At 38.0% G+C, this 17,673-nt stretch overlaps 1 protein-coding gene across 1 annotated transcript; it reads right to left on the reverse strand.

The window, feature by feature from the left end:
• Window positions 1–5,723: 5,723 nt before the first annotated feature.
• vamp8 (vesicle-associated membrane protein 8 (endobrevin)) lies at window positions 5,724–16,280 on the reverse strand. Its single transcript, XM_086076989.1, has 3 exons — window positions 16,059–16,280; window positions 9,112–9,279; window positions 5,724–7,247 (listed from the first exon to the last, which is right to left on the reverse strand). Exons 1-3 carry the CDS (start codon window positions 16,071–16,073, stop codon window positions 7,062–7,064), a joined length of 369 nt encoding a protein of 122 aa, XP_085933115.1. The 5' UTR covers window positions 16,074–16,280; the 3' UTR covers window positions 5,724–7,061.
• Window positions 16,281–17,673: the final 1,393 nt, after the last annotated feature.

Here is a 17,673-nt window from a genome sequence, read left to right on the forward strand (position 1 = left end):
GCCAGATACGCCCCCCCACCCCCCATATAATTTTTTTGTGGTCCACTAGATAAAGTGTGTCTAATTTATTTTATTTTTTCATCCCTTATACCTTATGAACACTTTTCCAATACCTCAGATTTTAAATTCATTTTGTTGATGTATTGATACTGTACAATTAAATGCGGGTCTACGGCATATGATGTAATAAAATATGAAATAATAGGACAGTTGAATATAAACTGTGCATTAGACACACCTTGCACATTGTTTTAAGTTTATGTGTTACATTGCATACAGTTATAAAAGTATAAGTACATTTAGAATGAATTAACAATTCATTTATACTGACCCTCTGCCCATTCACACACCACAGAATTCACAGTATTAAGAAGGGGGGAAACAAATGAACAATTCTTACCTTTTTACTGTGAGAGTACATACAACACGGTATGTTTGCATTAGGCAACATGCATTTTTTTAAATCACTAAAACATGCCATTAAAATTGAAATGCAGCAGACCTCTTTCTAACTTTCTACCGAATATTGCATGATGAGTGACCACTAATGGGTGTTCCCCACTTATGTGCAGTGCAAGACTGCCAAAGGGGGCTGCTTCTCCTCCCTTAAGAGCCATCTAAAATCCCTATATAAACACCCAACTGTGTCAATGGTAGAAAAATCATGGCTTCACTTTGACCTTACTGCTATACTTTACAGACACATGCAATGCGCGTTCGGAGTTATAATTTTGATGACTGTGATAATAACCGTACATTAACTATTAGAAAGCAGAACTTATTGTCTTGTCGCAACTTGTCACCAAGTAGGCTACCATACATTTTTTCTGTAATGACTGTGACTAGACGTTAGCATCTGATAAGTACAGGCACAACTCACAACCAGTTGTCTCTACTGTAGTATTGTTTTAATCTGTGGCACCGAAGTTGGCCTATAGTGATATTTTTCAAACCCTGGCCGCACCCCTGCACATTTCTGTCACTCATATAAGCAATTCAAATGATTTCCTGCTGTCTTTGATTCATCCAACATGGGTCGTTGGTTAAGCAGAAACACATGCGATGAAGGACACATTTGGTTCTGTTATGGAATATCGTTGTGAGTCCAACACATTCTGATTTAGCAATCATAACAATCATAACAATGATAAAAGTGGTGAGCAGGGATGAGGGTGTTCCTGCAACCCCTTTTGGGATAGCAAATCATTAAAGTGTAAGTAAATAATTCATCTGGGTTTGTCAGTACCAGCACATTTGCTTCATAGTATTTCAGAACTATAAAACTATATATTTAAAACAAACAATTAAAACAAACTGTTCTACCTAACTAGAACTTGAAAAATATTGATAATTGTAGAATAACAATACAATAGTACACTGTACTTGAGCTGTGTAGTCATCTGACATACTAGCATAACGCAGAAAAGTGCATTTCAAGCTAGCAGCTCATCAGTGAAGCGTGGTAGCAGTATGGTGTGGGCATGTATGGCTGCCAATTAAACTTGTTCCCTTCTATTTGTTGATGATGTGACTGCTGACAAAAGCAACAGGATGAATAGTGAAGTGTTTTGGGAAAATTTTGTCTGCTCATATTTTGCCAAATGCTTCAGAACTGATTGGATGGCGCGTCACAGTGCAGATGGACAATGACTTGACGAATACTGCAAAAGCAACCAAAGAGTTTTTGAAAGCAAATAAGTGGAATGTTATGCAAAGGCCAAGTCAATCATTAAACCTCAATCTGATTGATGAAGACAAAACTGAAGAGAAAATTCTCAAGCAAGAATTTCAGAGTTGCAGTAGAGGCTTGGCAGAGCATTGCCAAATCCAGAATCCCCAAAATCCAGCATCTGGTGATGTCTATGCGTTCCACACTTCAAGCTGTAATTGCAAAGAAATATTAAAAAGTGAACACTTGATTTATGATGTTAATTTACCACATTTATTTGCTCCCTTAAAAAGTGGGCGTAGTTCTGACATCGTTCACCTGTTTCATTTCAAATCCATTGTGGTGTTGATGGTGGTGGTCTTGTCGCTATCCCAATATATTTGGACCAAACTGTAACATTATACCTACGCTACGTCACTGTCAGTGGACTATTACATAAGTACGGCAATAAACCGTAGTCATCATAGTGCATGAGGGGCTGATTATCATTCAAACAGAAGAAGAACGTGAGTCTGCCCAGAAGCGAGCAGGTCAAAGACCCAGCAAACAAAAGGCTTTTTCTGCGAAAAGCAGCAGAAATACAAAGGCCATAGTCAGCATTCCGAGCACCATGTTTTCCCATAATTGCCTAATTGTCATCCATGGGTAGATGACTGGCATCCGCATGACAGTCTGTAAACAAAAGAGCTGTTTTCCCCTCTCTAAATGCATGCGTTATTCCAAAATCTCATGTTTATTCACACGCTAAAACCTTAAGCTTCGCCATTTGTTGACCAAACAACACGCTCTCACTTTCGGGACCTACGGTTGCACTTCACTGTTGAGTCAACAGAACAGGTGGGCCTGTTGGGACCTGTTTCAAATTTCAAATTCTTCTTTTGCTTGCTTGATATTCTCTGTGTGGTCTTTAAATATAGTTTGTTTCCTGAAGATATTTGAAATATCCTAAAGCAGTTATTTTCTATGGTTCTATATGCTTTCTCCCCAAGAAAACAGTAAATTGTAAGTGAAAATAAATAAATAAAATGCACAAAATGTTGATTAAATTTCATTATTTTCTTCCACCCAAAAAAATTACAACAGTGATTGGCAGTAATCAGTAACATACACATAATCCTTCTCAGTTTGAGAATAGATGAGTTCACTGTTTAGGCATGTTGGCTCCAAGTTAAGGTGGGCTGGATTTCTTGTTCAACAATCCCACCTCTGCCACATCACTTACACCCCCCTCCCCATACAGAAGAATAAAACAGCCTTTCTAAAATATGTACAATATTTTAGATCTAGACTTGTCTGTGCTGTTGGCAAACATGTGGATTTGTTCGTGATTGCAGCTGTGGATAGAAAAGAAAATGTGTGAAAATGTTCCCCTCATATTTCCTTCCTGGTTCCTGGTTCCTGGTTGGTCATCAATGTCGAGTCTTCTCATTTGGTGTCTGTCTCCATCTTGTGTCTTGTAAAAGCTTAACAATACTAACACAATTTCAATCATATCTCACACAGGGAAAAAAAAAATCACATGCTCTTGATTGGATGGAATGAATATCTTTGGTTAGGCATCCAAATAAAATTAGGGTAAGAAAGACGAGGACAAACAGCATGGAAAACATTCATTTGTGAAAGCTTTAAATTAATCAAATGTTTGGATTTGTATTTACTTTTATTTTTCTTTGTTTTACTCCACTGTCTACAGCCAGGCCGGCATTGCAAATGAGAACCAGTTATCAATGACCTTCCCTGCATAAATAAAAGTTCAATAAACAGATGTAAGCATAAGTACCGGTAAAAGCAATGTGTAAGGAAAATCAACTTTGACAATGTATATAGCAGATATAAAAAGTCTACACACCCCTGTTCAAATGGCAGACTTTTGGAAATGTATTTGTGGTTCATCATCCTCAGTTAAAAAAGGGTGTGCACACTTGTGCAACCTTATGGTAGTTGTTGATTTTTACTTCCCCTCTCTAAAGTAGGTGACCCTACAGCATGAAAATCGATGGGAAATCGCACAGCCATGTCTTGAGAGCAAAAAGAAGTGACAGTGTGAAAACGACCCATTTTCAGATTTGTGAGAGAAACACCAGAAAAATAAGCAAAGATCACTTCCCAGTTGAAACCAATGTGAGTTTATAACCTGATTGCCTTGAAAAAATGCTTTACTTGATAGTCATCGCCATGACAAAGTCGGATAATCAACAAGAAAAAACACATCATGTCTGCTTTCAACAGAAAGATTGGAATTGGAACAATAACAGAATTTCCGCTTCTACATATAAAAAGAAAAATAGCATTGCTGGCTATCATAAACTTGTCATTCAGTGGACACTTTCGCATGAACAATATGCAACACATGCCATGTTTTATTGTTTGGGTTCTACTTGGGAATGATGGTAGGGTGAAAATGATCTCTCTCGGCTTGAAGAGTACACAAGCTGAGTTTCCCACGAGTGAGCTTTACAGGCCAGGTTGAAAAGCAGTAAAAAAGAAATAAAAATTTGCCGCTGACAAAAAGGAGCACTTCCCAAACTGCAAACATTCAAACCCAGTGAGGAAACGAGTTTACACACTGTTGAGCAGCCTGCTGATGACAAATTGTACAATTATATACTGTAAGTGTGCACAGCATTCGCTGACCTGGAAGATGTCTTTTGGATTAGCTGCCGAATGACAAAGTCACATTCGTGCTAGTTTGTGTGAATGCTAATAAACAGGCATTCAATTCAAGTATGTCCAGATGTTTCCATGACTGTAGGAGTTTTTCTGATGATTTATGATTTAAATTCAAATTGCCATCCGGGCTTGATGCTGATCATTTGTGGCCGCATCACTTCCTCTTCTTCAACAATTTTTGGTGTGTTCTTCTTGTAAAGGTAATGCAACTTCACAATGGTGTGATTTTTCTTTTGATTTTGCAATTTCCAACTTCAACTCATTGAATACCCTGGCCTGTATCAATAATATAGCCTACTGTTTAAATCTAAGTGTACATTTTGGGTCCTATCAAGGCCAAAGGAAACTTGTGAAAAGCACATATCTAAATTTATTGCTATTCACTTAATCAAATCATAAAATTTGAGTAAAATTAGTGGCATTCTAGATCCAACGTTTGAAATTTTCAAACTTTTTTTTGGTCTTTTCTACCAGATTCCATTATGTTTTAATTACATGTAGTATTGTTTGTTTCCAAAAGAGACATTTAATGGCTTACTGCACAACTATGGAGCAATTGAATGATGCGGTTTTGTGTATGGACGGATGGATAAATGTGATCTTCTCTGCTGACTATGGAGAAGATTTTTTTTATTTATTTAAGAAATGGACGCTCTCTCTATTGGCATCCAGTATACAGTATGGCTATAATAAACTTCTTATCATGAATAGTAATCCAAGTGTGGTATACCACCTTAATAATTTTTGGGTGGTCTTCAGAATGATATGCATGACAATCATATTTCCACATTAATATTAAAAATTTGAGTGAAATCATTGTTGTGGAAAAAATGCACAAAATGAGTCCTTGCACTTAATGTTGGTTTCTTGTTCAACAGTTTTGTGCTGTCCTTTGAATGATCATTTTTATGCGAGAGAACCCTTTGCACTTGGGGGGTATTACACAAAGTGGTTATTTTGTTGTTTTCTTCAAACACTGTTGTCAGGTTAGGAGTGGATCATTTATACGTGCAAAAATGTAGGATCAAAAATGAAATGTCTTAATATTGCATAATTTGCCCATATTTAAAACAGCATTTTTGTCATACATCTGGTTAGGAAGAGTGGGGTCCTATGTGCCTCCCCCCCGTTCTCGTAGCACTGATGAAAAATTGTGGCGCCCTCCAGCATTTAAGATGGCCATCCCAGATGTAAATCTAATGACAGTGTTGGGAGCACAGACCATGGCGAGCATAATTGGTTTACATGGAGTTGGAAAATGAGCCACACCTGCACTTGTGGTGTGAAAATCAGCTCTGAGTTTGTTTGAATGGAAAAGCAGTTTAGCTGTATTGATTTTATGCAGGTCAGTGGTTGGTTGTAAATGACGACACAAAATAAAAGATTACGAGAAGAAAACATTTATTGAATGTAAGAATAGTAAAACCAATACATAATGCAAGTGATTTTGAGTTGGAAAAAGCTGGATCATAGGTTAAGCTGGTTGATGATGGTTGATGTTAAGTCCCTAATGGTCTTTGATACAAACACAGCTCATAATTGATTAAAAAAAACCTACTAACATAATGCATTTAATAAATACCCCTAAATCTCAGACACTCATAAACAAAAAGCTGAAAGACAGTTGTATATACTGTAAACACATAAATGGGAACATTTCTACTATATACAAATAATTAAATTGACCTGCGAGATAACAGTGCAGTGGAATGGCAGGTTTCGATCTCCACACTTGCACATGAACATTCATTTTGCATTTCTCACAAATAATCTTATTATAAACTGTAAGGCAAATGGATATTGGTTTAGCATAAGCATCTCAAGAGGAACCATCAAACCTAAATGACCGACCCTGCTGGTCAAGTTAGGGTCTCTTGCCTTGCCATGTTGAAGTTTGCATGGCTAAGTGAGAAACCCTCCTTTGCTCTTGTTACAAGGCAAAGAAACAAAGCAGGAGAGCCACTAGGAGTGGCGAGGGGGAATGCAAACGCAACAAGAACGAAGACATAAATGGGCACAAAATGGTTGGTGACACAAGAACAAGCTTATGATTCTGTGAATGTTAAAATGAATCGATTTCTCCTTCAGAAAAGTAACAAAAATTACAGTTAAACAAATATGATGTGATTTTTCGATAGCCTAATTGTCACATCATACATTTGACCTACCAGAGCAGCTAGTTTGGACAAAAAAAAAAGTGTTATATGTACATTGCATTTTAGAAACAATTTAAATGGACATTTAAATTGAATGACGAGCATTTGTAGATTGTATGGCTTCAAAACCACCAAATTCTCACGTTTTGGGTACACCTAAAATATCTCAGCCTCTCTTTACAGTAAAATAACATCCACGCATTCAACAAGTAAACATCCATTCGCAAAGAAAATGACTCCCCATTGTCATTTCTTTACACATAACGGTTGAAGCTCTTTCAGGCCTGAACAGTTTGTGTGCTAAACCTATTCAAGCACATCCTCCATACTTTGACATAAATGAGCTGAACAGTCAATAAAGTTACTAACACCAAATCATGAGAAAAAAAACCCACGATCAGATAAAAACTGAAAGTTACTGTTAGACTCAGCCTAAAAAAACCCCGAAACATTTTAACAGACAGTAAGCAATTTGCTTAACATATCCTATTATTTTGCAACCGCGCAACAGGAATGTGCTCAATGATTAAATTCAATCTTTATGTACAATTACTTCATGCATGTTTTTATGGCCTGGGCGTGGGTTCGACAATAGGCGGCACAGGTGAACTGACTGGTATGACACCGGTGGCCAGGAGGATAATGATGAGCACGATGATGAGGACGATGACCACGATGACCACAACCAGCTTGACGTTCTTCCACCAGTAGGAGCGAGCCACTTTATGAGACGTGTGCTTGAAGTGCTTCGCCTGGACACAAGGGGAGACGACAGCAGTCAGCTCAACCAACGTCTCATGCTCTGACACCGTCAGACTGGGAGGTCATCTTAAAACGGACAGCATTGTGGATGAATAAGCATCCATAAGCATCCTTCAAAGGACTAGTGGCATAGTCAAGTAAAGCTTGACAGGCCACCGGGCTTATAAAAACACTGCGTGTTCTACAATAAAGTTTAAAATATCGTATAAATGTCATTCCACTTCACAAATGTGGCCCACTTTGTCCCACAAAAATAAATATCTTTGGTTTGACGCCTGAAATGTGACAAAAGGTCAACAGTTCAAGCGGGGATAAGACTTTCACCCCCCCCCCCCCCAAAATAAAAATCTTAATGCGATCATATGGCAAATTTGAACGTTCAACACCATTTAGGTGCAATTCTGCGGGGGAGAAGCGCACTTGACTTAAGGTGAAATATAAAAACATTCAAACGGTTATAAGAAAAAAGTGGAGCGCAACACACAATATGTGCTGTGATGTGAGCGCATGTTGCAAATGTAAGGACTGATTAAGTTGTGTAAGTAGATGATGGACTGTGATGTGAAACGGTACCGCTCAAAAAGATAACTGTCTGGAAATGCCAGCATATCTATGCGCGGTCTGATAACAATTTTGCGACAAATATTTAATTCCCTGCGCAATATTGCGGCACCTTCATCAACATGCGTTGTACCTGCGGATCTTTTTTTTTTTTTTTTTTACTTTATTTTACGGATACTTTGGCACAACACCGCACGGCAACGAGAGTGACTGATAATGATGAGAGGAAACCTGGCGTGTTTGATAGGGAACTTGCCCAGCTGTTCATTTTGAGTACAGAAGATGAGGACTTCGAGGGATTTGTGGATGAGGATTGGTCAAAAGTAACGTGAGTACATTGTTAAATATTTTAATAACGTACAACCGAACTCAGTTTTGCTCCCGCTGCCTTTTTAAAAACATATGCTAGCATGCATGCTGGCATAACTGTTAGCATGAAAGCATGCTAGCGAATGTTTTACAATGCCTGCACCCAATAATGTGTGTGTTAAAGGGATAGTTCGGGTTTTTGGACATTAATCTGTATGGCATCCTCCCCTGAAGTGGTGTGCAATCAGCACTGACTTACCGCTGACAGCATCCTGTGACCCAAGATCTGGTCCGGTTTTGGTCAAGTAGTCCGGCAAGTTGGCTGGGGTCACGGAAATAAAGCTAATAACATTGTCGTTGTAGTCAGACATGTTATCGTGAGTTTTAAAAGTTATAATTACGGTGGAATGCCCGTCAGCTGAATATGCAGCGCGCCGCGCAGTGATACGAACAGAAAAATAGTGCCTGGTAGTAATGGAGTCTGAGTTTTTTTTTTATGTGCAGTTTTGTGATGCAAATTTATCACTTTTGAACACACATTGTTTTTAGAAGAAAAACGCTTCATTTCCGTGACCTCAGCCAACTTGCCGGACTACTTTCGTCTCGACCAAAACCGGACTGGGTCTCGGGTCACAGGACGCTGTAAGTGGTAAGTCAGTGCTGATTGCACACCACTTAAGGTGAGGATGCCATACAGATTCATGTCAAAAAATATCACACGTAACTGAGACTGCCCATTTGAATACGGTGCCCCTTATGGTTGTAAAAATACGGTAGTTTTAGTTTGTAAACTGTACATCAGCTGCTATAACAAAAGCAAAGAAGATTTATGCCAATGCCCTGGGGCTGCGGCTCTGTTGACTCGTTATTCAGGTTTGGCTGATAACAACCACTGATGTCACTGGCCTGTGTTTGTCTGAATACACAGTTCCACAAAGCAAATCCCATTTATTTCTCATAAAATAAATAAACAAAAAGACTGACCCCGTCTTGCAGATCCTCCGACTTGCCCATGAGGTCATCCAATCTCTCCCCTCGGGCCAGGATTCGGTCCACATTCTCCGTCATTATGCCTTTCACATCATCTACTTCCTTCCTCATAGACTGCATTTTATCAATCGGTTCTGCTTTTGAAACCTCACCCCCTCGCTCCTAAGCACAGAAATGGGAAAAAAAGACAAGTTACAAAAAAATTCTGGAACAATTTAATGCCAAATTAAAATTGGCTCATCATGTTTGGCGTGTATTCTATGATTATGTTACTATAATGCTCTGCCTAAACTCTGTCATCTTGACATTACGAGCCAATTATGTCATAGTTACACAGATTTATGGTCCAATTTAACAGTGCTGCTGATGTGCATGACATTTCTTTCAAGAAGCATCTGTCACCACAATGAAACCTGTGAAGTCAAATCCCCCTCAAGTGAAGGCGTACAACCTGGAATCTGACCTCAACTTTCGGGAAAATACGCCTGTAAAGCTTCACAATACATGGGAGTTCAATCTGCCGTCAACATATTGCGTAGATCTCAGCTGAATTTAGACTGTAAGACAGCAGTAAAATGAACCAGTGGTTGGCCTCTTCCACCTGACAACTTCTAGGTTGTGTTTGAATCAGAGCTGCGGCCTTCCTATGTCAAGTTTACATGTTCCAGCTGTGCTTGTGTGTGTTTTCGCCGTGTACTCGGGCTTCCTCCCACATTCCAAACAAATGCATGTTAAGTTCAGTGAAGACTGATTCAACTGTACTTGGGCGTAAATGAGTTTGGATGGTTGTTTATCGTTACATGCCCAGTGATTGAGCGAAAGTTGAGTTCCAGCCTTAGTCAGCTGATATAGGCTTCAGTTCACCCGTGATCCTAATGAGGGTAAGTGGTATAGAAAAATGCATGGATGGATGTATAAGATTATGATTATGTCTGAAGTCTTGTTAACCATACAATTTGACTATCTATAGAGAAGATTATAGACTAGGGCTCAACCGATTAATATATGTAGCTCTTAACATCTGTAAAAAAATCTTTGGCAAATTGGCCAATGTTTGCCAATTGCGGTTGCCGTCATGCACACTACACATGTACAATACTGTAGAGAACCTCTTAATTTGTCTGTCAATCTTTAGCTCATATTTTCACTTCTACAAACAATGTTCTTGTGAGCATTACAACTCGTGGTGAGGAATTAACAGGGATGTCACCATTTTACACACAATCTAAAGTTGCGGTTTGCTTAAAAAGAAGAAGCAATATGAATCAACCATAAATGTAATGTAATGTAATAACACAAAACTATAATATACTGTATAATGTATGATAAAAAAAGAAATATATTGAGTCATTTTATTGTTTTTATTTCTCATGTATACAGTCTTGGTCTTGTCTCAGTCTCGATACCCTGTAGTTTTGATAATGCCTTGGTATTGGTTCGTATGGTCTTGGCTACAACACGAGGTCCTGCCACAGACCAGAAGTTTGGTAATTAATTAGTCCCAGTTAAAGCAGCAGTATCTTTACACTGTAATAAATCTTTCAGCAATTATGTTATTGTAACCCAAGTGCATAATACGTTTTCATATATCAATACTTGTTTTCAATTATTAACGTTCATATGTTGGAAGGCGAATAACTCTTTGAAGTGAGTTGTTCAAACAAAAAGTAACATTTGAAAATGTTACTTTATTAGAAGTAGAAACCGAATCTTGTAACCACAAAGCCATGTTAATGCGCCACACATACAGTGCCTGAAAGTTACATTTCTTATGTTATATAGAATATTATATGGCCTTAAGTGGAGTAAATCAATACTTTTATAAACTCTATCATCCTCCAAATTAAAAAGGGCTATTGAGGAACCTTAATCTGAACAAAGGTGGTGACTTGGCGGAAGAACACACCAGATCACTTTGCTATCTGCTGCTAATTGCCGGTAGAACAGTCACCTACATGGGCCAAAACTCTTTCTGTTATGTTGGAACAAGTTATGGACATTTTATAACTTTGTTGCTTCATTTGTGTATGCAAAGAACTTAGCGCATCATGGTGAATGAATATTCAACAAAGACTGATGTTAAACAGATTTTTTTTTAAATAGTGTATGTTATACAGTGAGTGGTTAATTACACTTGTGTGGCAAGAATTTTAATTCACAAAAGTGTTGTATGCCGCATGTTTAATGACTTTGTCAAAATTAACACTAAGCATTTATTATTATTGTGTTAATGCTAACAGTAGTTTTTTTTTATGTTAAAATGGAACTTCAAAAATGCCCATACAGATAATGGCACAATCAAAAATGGATGATTTCTTTTCCTGTATTTGCCATGTCTTCGCATTGTATTGGGCAGTCTGTTTGACAAATAATAAAAGCTTCTGAAATGAACCATCTGTCATGTAGACAACATGCACATCAGTTACTGCTGGCTCTGAGATGCCTTTCAGTTGCTTGCAAGTCCTGCCTAGGACTTTCTGCTGGTGCTTGCCATCTCTGGATAGGCCAACAGCAAGTAAGGCAGTGACCTCACACAAGTGTCGAGCGATCACAGAGCAGAAATATGATAGCAGTCTGGCGTTCCAGAGTATACATACAGGTACCAAGTCCCATGAGTCTCCATTAGACTGTAAACATTACGTCTCTAGGAAACAGGTTTTGCTGCATCATTTACAGTCCTCTACAGCAGTGGTCCCCAACCACCGGGCCGTGGGTCATTTGGTAACGAAAGAAAAAATATTGCATTATTTTTATTTTTTTCGAAAATGATGTTTTATTTTGAAAAGTGGCCGGATTCTGTCTGTTACGTCCGTTTCACTTGACGCACTTCAAGGCCGCTACACCACACGTCACATGATACGTCACGCTAAATTTTATTCCAAGCTAGCAAAATGAGCAAAAAACAAACTTCTTTAAAAAGTTTCTTTGCGAAGGGGAAACGGTCCAATGAAGGGACAGAAGAGGAACCTGGACCCTCTAAAAAAGGGAAAGCTGCCTTTAACAGGCAGTATCAAGAATCTTATTTAAAATATGGATTTATCGCCACGGGCGATTCCCACGCACCAAGCCCGCTGTGCGTAATATGCGGTGACCGGCTTTCTAATGAGGCGATGAAGCCTTCAAAACTGGTTCGCCACTTGGAGAGCAAGCACCCCACAGCAAAAGACAAGCCGTTGGAGTATTTTCAACGGAAACAACGTGAACATGAGGGGCAGAAGAAGTTGCTGATGACCACCACGTCCACACAGGCAAGTGCACTGAGAGCAGACCAGAGTGTGTTGCATTGTTTTGGGGCAGAAACGATGTTGCTCATGTGATGTTCTGTTGTTGGTGCGACGTTACGGACACCGTTAATAAAGTTGCACATGATTACACAGTAGATTACGTTCATTATTATTATAGAGAAAATACCAGTTTTTTTCTTGTCATTTTATAATTCACCACTTTTTTGTGGGGCGGTATTTTAGGGGAAGCTGAGCTTCCCTTGCAGTCTTAGTGCATTATACGGTGAAGAGACTCACTTTGGGAGGACCATTGCGATGATCTATTAGTCTTCAAGTTTCCTGTTTCATAGCCCATATTTTATTTTAATTTCCTCCCACTTAAAAGAGCTTAAAATTAAAATTTGTGGTGGTATTCTGCGACTAAGGCAGACAGTTCATTTGTGAAACAATGATGTGGCCTGTCGTCTTTCATAGGCTTCGCATGAAATTGATGACCGAGGAGTGGTCAAAACACTACATCATTTACAATTCATTATTAGCTTAAATTATTGCATACAAGGGGTTTCACAACTTTTACATTCATCACGGCTCGCCGTCACTCTGCTCTGGTGGGAACAAGGTTACTCGCATGAGTGTTTTAGTCTCGAGTCAATGTGACATGCTTTAGTGCATGAATACATTAAATTAAATTGATAGTAGAAATAGACTCACTAAAGAAAGAGATCCCGGAATTGAAGATTATCTGTTTGGATTACAAACCTTGGCCACTGTGTCCGGGGCCTATGACAATTGACAACATTCACTTCTGTTACAAGGTAGGATGGAGTTGTTGTGACGCGTGTCTTTTCAATTCGTGTTGAATGGTCACATTATACTGTATTTCGCTACTTTTATTGGCTGCAAATGACCATTTATATAAATCATTTGTGAATTGATGTTAGAGGCAAGGAACTCCGGTTTATTTTGAAGCAGGTTCCCGGGACACGCTGCTAGGGTTAGGTCAGTCGGCTAAAAACACATTGGTTAAAAATGAACTTGTTCTAATAATTACTTAACTTTTGTGCTGCTGGTAGTAGTGCAACAGATCAAAAAAGTTGCGATTCAGATCGGATCATGAATTTGACTTGCGGATTGGATCGTTTTTCGAATCAGAAAAAACCCCCCAAAAAAAAAAAACTAAATAGTACTTTGTCTTCATTTATTTTGTAAAACACTTTTACCCATTAAAATAACAAAATAAATAATAAATCAATTCAAAATGTCCAATATGTCTGTTTAGGATTTAGGAACACAATTTTAATTGCAATATGAGGCAGATACATTCTTATTCTATACATGGGCCATGTATAACATAAGGTATTAATGACTTAAAGTTATGCTCCTAAAATCTAAACGGCTATATTTGACATTTTGAGTTGAATGTTTTTTTTAAATAATTATTATTATTTATTTATGGCCAAAAGTGTTTTATAAAATAAATGAAGACAAAGTTTTATTTATCGTCTTTTTCCCCCCTAAGGAAAAAGACCTGAAAGTGCAATTTAAGGCACATTCCTTTCCTTTAAACATGGAGCGTGATTTACAAAGTAGCCTAGGTCCAGAATATTACCTCATACACTGCCATTGACGGCTATAAACGTCAAAAATTCATTTGAACTATTTATTAGTTTCACATTTTTTCCGCTTTTGTTAACAAGAGTATGAAAACCTAGGGAAAACAATGTATTGTACATTTAGAACAGATATAAAATGTGATTAGTCACGATTTAACTATTGAAGTCATGAGATTAATTATAATTTAAAAATGTAATCATCTGACACCTCTATTTTTTTTATATTTTCTTTTTTGTTTAATTACTTAATTATTTAAACAAAAAATTAATCACAAATTTTATATCTGTTCTAAATGTACAATACATTTTTTTCTAGGTTTTCAAACTCATGTTAACAAAAGTGTAAAAAAATGTGAAACTAATAGAAATACTTCAAATAATTTTTTTACGTCTATAGCCGTCAATGGCAGTCAATGAGTTAAAAAGAAGTAAAGAAAGCAAGCCAGTTAATAGCTGTCAAACTCATTTACTTACATTTACCAGGCATTCGTTGCTAATGCTAACAGCTAACTGCTATCCATTAATATCGGAGATTTGTGCCGTACCATACAATGACGACGTAATTAACTAGCGGCTCCTTAGCGTACTAAATTAGCGATTGAATACGAGTTCAGGATAGCGTGGTGTTGGTGTGGGTTGCAACTATTTAATGTCAATAAAAACTACGATAAGAAAATCCGAAACGTCGAAAAAGATAAGACAAGCTCGACGTCAAGCCACAACGTGGGCCAACTTCAAGGTAAAAGTCTACTAAGAATATTTGCATTTTCATCAATGTTCTATTTGGTAAACTTTGTTTTGAAGATATAGTAGCCTTAGCATAGGCGGCGTGTTAGGTTGAATATGTTTCCCGCAGTGTTTGCTATAACTTATTTTGCGAATTTGAACAATAACGTCATTGATAGATCGTCAAATTATGACATTACAACCGATCGCAAATATTTTGACTTGTCGTTAGTTATATATATGTCATATATTTTTACACCACTGACATACTGGACAGGCCCGCTTGAGATGAAATTTGGGTGAAAGGGGCCCTTGAATTAAAATGTGCTTGACGCCCCGGATCTATAATCTGCAAAAGGCGACACAAAATGGATAGCACATACTTTCTGACTCGGTTGCTTTTCTCCTAACAGTGCTGTAATCTGAAGAATTATTTCAGATAGCACATGCTGTCTGGGCTGAATCTGGATAGCATGTGTTGGTGTAGCAATTATATACGAGTCTTTCAAGGTTATTTGAGTTTGAAAATATTTAGCTGTAACCCAGAGTTTTACTTCTTTGCCCTATTCAGTCACAGCTGAACAGAACATACTGCATCATCCAATAGCACAGTTGGGACTTGGGACCCAGACAGGTTGGGTGTAATGTTCAATGATCGTTTCAATCTTCCCCATTTGTCTCACTATGTAATGACGGTTTCTTTAAATTTTGGTCTTACAAAACGTGACCATCTGTAAGTTCCCCCAATTCACTTTAATTGTGTGTTAGTCAATAAAATAATGCCATAAACTTGATTGAATTATGATTAATGTCCTCATTCGCCAAATTCAAGAAAACAAAACGATCGCAGGGGGACCGTTTGGAAGATACGCAATAACTGTATTGTCAAACAATTTAGTTAACATTAGTTCTGTCACCCAGTACTAAGTTTAACTGATCGAATTGCATGCACCAGTTGGCAGTGAAACATCCTGAGGCCCACTTGGTACATTACGACAAAAGTTAACGAAATATAACCATGTTATGTGTCAAAATCAAGTATGAACACGACAAATTAAGCTCAAACAACGTTACTTAAGTTAGTAGTACTTATACCAGTCCAGGACGTGAAATTAGTATCCGTTTTAGCACGATAATGGTTTGGTTTTCGACAAGGAAATGAAAACAAGACGTTCAACAGGATCTTAGCAGCGTCTTTTTGTTTGACCTATCTCTTGAATGTGAATGAAGATATATGGCTTTGTAACTTATTTTCAAACTAACCATTAAACACGTTATGACAAATGCAACTCATTATACAGTACACACACCGAATTCTAGACGACGTCAAGCACAAAAGCTTAACCAGAGAACTCAAGCGAACTTGAATATTCCTTACCGGGTCATAATCCATGTTGTTGCAAACAGCGCAGTTTTCCCCCTAAAAAACAACCGATAGATTTTCTTCGAAGTTGACACCGTTCGTATTAGCTTGAATTATTCAACAGGAGAATTACTACACGAAAGAGTAGTGCGCTTCCCCTTGCTTAACTTCCTGGTTGTGTTTTTTTCCCTCTCACTTCAAACTTCATTCCTCCGACAGGGGTGTCAAGTTTGCTACATTAGTCACTGACTGACAACGGCTTGCTTGTGTGCTCGCTGCTCATAGAGGAAAATAAGCACTTCAGTCCAGTTTAGCGTATGTGTTCCATAATCAAAGAAATAATATAAGTTTGTTTCCTCATTTCTATTAGTCTGGTTGTAACGTACAGTATTGTTTTTATTTTATTTTATTATATTATATTAACTTAACTCATTGCTGTCATCAATTAACCAATACTTTTCTTTGACCACCTTAACGTTCTTAAATCAACTTATCCAGGCCCCATTATTTTGAAGGCCTAATTTTTCCTTTGACGTCGGTGGTACCGGTCTATTGACGTAATACTCAGGCGTTTCCACCGTGTGTAATGCGACTACCATCAGGGCAAACAAATGACTCGACTTTATTTTTAGAGCACCATCACTGCATACAAAATGCCGTACAGTACATGGAGTAAAAATCAGTCATAACATAACATGTTAGGTACAGTCTTTGACTTTAAATGAAATACAGGTAGACGTTTTCCTTAAAAAAGAAATATAAATGCCAACATGATTAAAATTTAATTTCCAGCATTTGTTATGCAAAGGTTGATGCTCTGAATTGTAATATATTGAGATCAACCTGCTTATTTTCTTAATGCTGATGTTATAACAAATAAAAGCAAAGAATCAGCCAGATTCAATGGTGGTGGCATGGTCTAGTAGTAGAGTGATCATCTCCCAACTTAGAGGTTGTGGGTTTGATACCAGGGACTTATGTTGAAGTGTCGTCCTTGACCAAGATACTGAAACCCCAGTTGCTCCTGATGCTGAATGTGTAATCTGTGGGAAGTGCTTTGAGTGCCTTAATGGCTCATGAAAAGTGAAAGACCAAAACCAAGAAATATTACAGGACTGCTGATAATGTAAATGCTTGGAGGGCAATTAAAAAACAAAAAACTAACAACAACAAAAACAGCAGACAGTATCACCTCAACCCCCGGGTTGTACTTTGCCCACCACTGATGTAAACCATCCGTTTTCTGTACTGCTTATCCAATTCACACAGGTCTTTTAGTTTGGTAACAACATGAAAACATCTCCTAGAGGTACATGTTTTGACCCGAAAGCAAATTTGATTCAAAATGCAAAATGATCCAAACCCAGGTTCTGTTGTCTCTCACAACGTTGTCTTGTTGAATGTCTGACATTCATTGCAACAGTTACTGTAACTGTACAAACTGACGTCATTCCGTTGTTCAGCCCAGCTGCCAGCATCTGCCCTGACAAACCGGTTCAACCTATTTAGGAAGGCGCTGGTGGATCTTCACTACTGTAAATAAATTCCTGTAATGACTGCTGTAGGCTGCTCGGGAATGCAAGAAGCTAAAAGCAGCCATAATTATGCACAAAAAAACAAAAACAATTGC

Source organism: Leptonotus elevatus, chromosome 5, assembly GCF_054856555.1.
Source record: "Leptonotus elevatus isolate MCC_2025b chromosome 5, RoL_Lele_1.0, whole genome shotgun sequence".
Lineage (NCBI taxonomy): Eukaryota > Metazoa > Chordata > Actinopteri > Syngnathiformes > Syngnathidae > Leptonotus > Leptonotus elevatus.